The sequence below is a fragment of the Cynoglossus semilaevis genome, unplaced genomic scaffold, assembly GCF_000523025.1.
Source record: "Cynoglossus semilaevis isolate Cse_v1.0 unplaced genomic scaffold, Cse_v1.0 C18960730, whole genome shotgun sequence".
Lineage (NCBI taxonomy): Eukaryota > Metazoa > Chordata > Actinopteri > Pleuronectiformes > Cynoglossidae > Cynoglossus > Cynoglossus semilaevis.
This window is the reverse complement of record NW_007589882.1, coordinates 1-663: the sequence shown is the minus strand read 5'-3', so window position 1 is coordinate 663 and position 663 is coordinate 1. Positions and strand designations below refer to the sequence as shown.

Below are 663 nucleotides of genomic sequence, written 5' to 3'. Positions count from 1 at the left end.
GAGGAGGAGGAGGAAGAGGAGCGGAGGACAGGTGAGACAAAGGCTGACTTTGGTGAACTGGAGGAGAGAATGCGGTGGTTGGTGGAGGACAAAGAGAGAGAAATTCAAGATCTGAGTTTGGAAAACCAGAGAAACCTTGTGACATTAAACCAAAACAGAGAGGAAAGAGAGAAGCTGATGCTACAGTTGGAGCTGAGAGAGCGAGAGACAGAAGAACTGAAGGAGAGAATGGAGGAGCAGCAGGTGAAGCTGCTGGACCTGGAACGTACTGGTGTAGAAAAGGAACAAATGAGAAAGCAGATGGAGGAGGCTGTTAGAGGAGAAGCTGGGAGGTGGAAGAAGGAAGTAGAAAAACTGAGAGAGACTGTGGAAGTTTTAACAGCAGAGATGAATGAGACTAGTAGACGCTGTGATGCCGCTCTGAGCAGAAAAGAACAGGAACACGTCGGAGAGTTGAGAAGACTCCAGGAAGAAGTTCAGTTGGAAACAACAGAAGGCCTAAAACTGCAGCACCAGGAGGAGATGGTCAGAAAAATCAGTGAGCTGGAGAAACTGATGGAGAAAACACAGGTTCAACAGCAGAGGGAAACTGTGCAGAAACTGAAGGAAAAGGAAAAAGAACTGGACAGAGTCAAGAAGAAGCATGAAAATGAAACAAGTCGT

The 663-nt window shown here is 46.9% G+C and overlaps 1 protein-coding gene across 1 annotated transcript; it reads left to right on the top strand.

Moving 5' to 3' along the window:
- Positions 1-6: 6 nt before the first annotated feature.
- LOC103399541 (GRB10-interacting GYF protein 2) lies at positions 7-657 on the top strand (the record flags this gene model as incomplete). The annotated part of the gene is made up of 1 exon (XM_008338217.3): positions 7-657. A coding segment is annotated over exon 1 (588 nt), but the record flags the coding sequence as incomplete, so codon positions are not given.
- Positions 658-663: the final 6 nt, after the last annotated feature.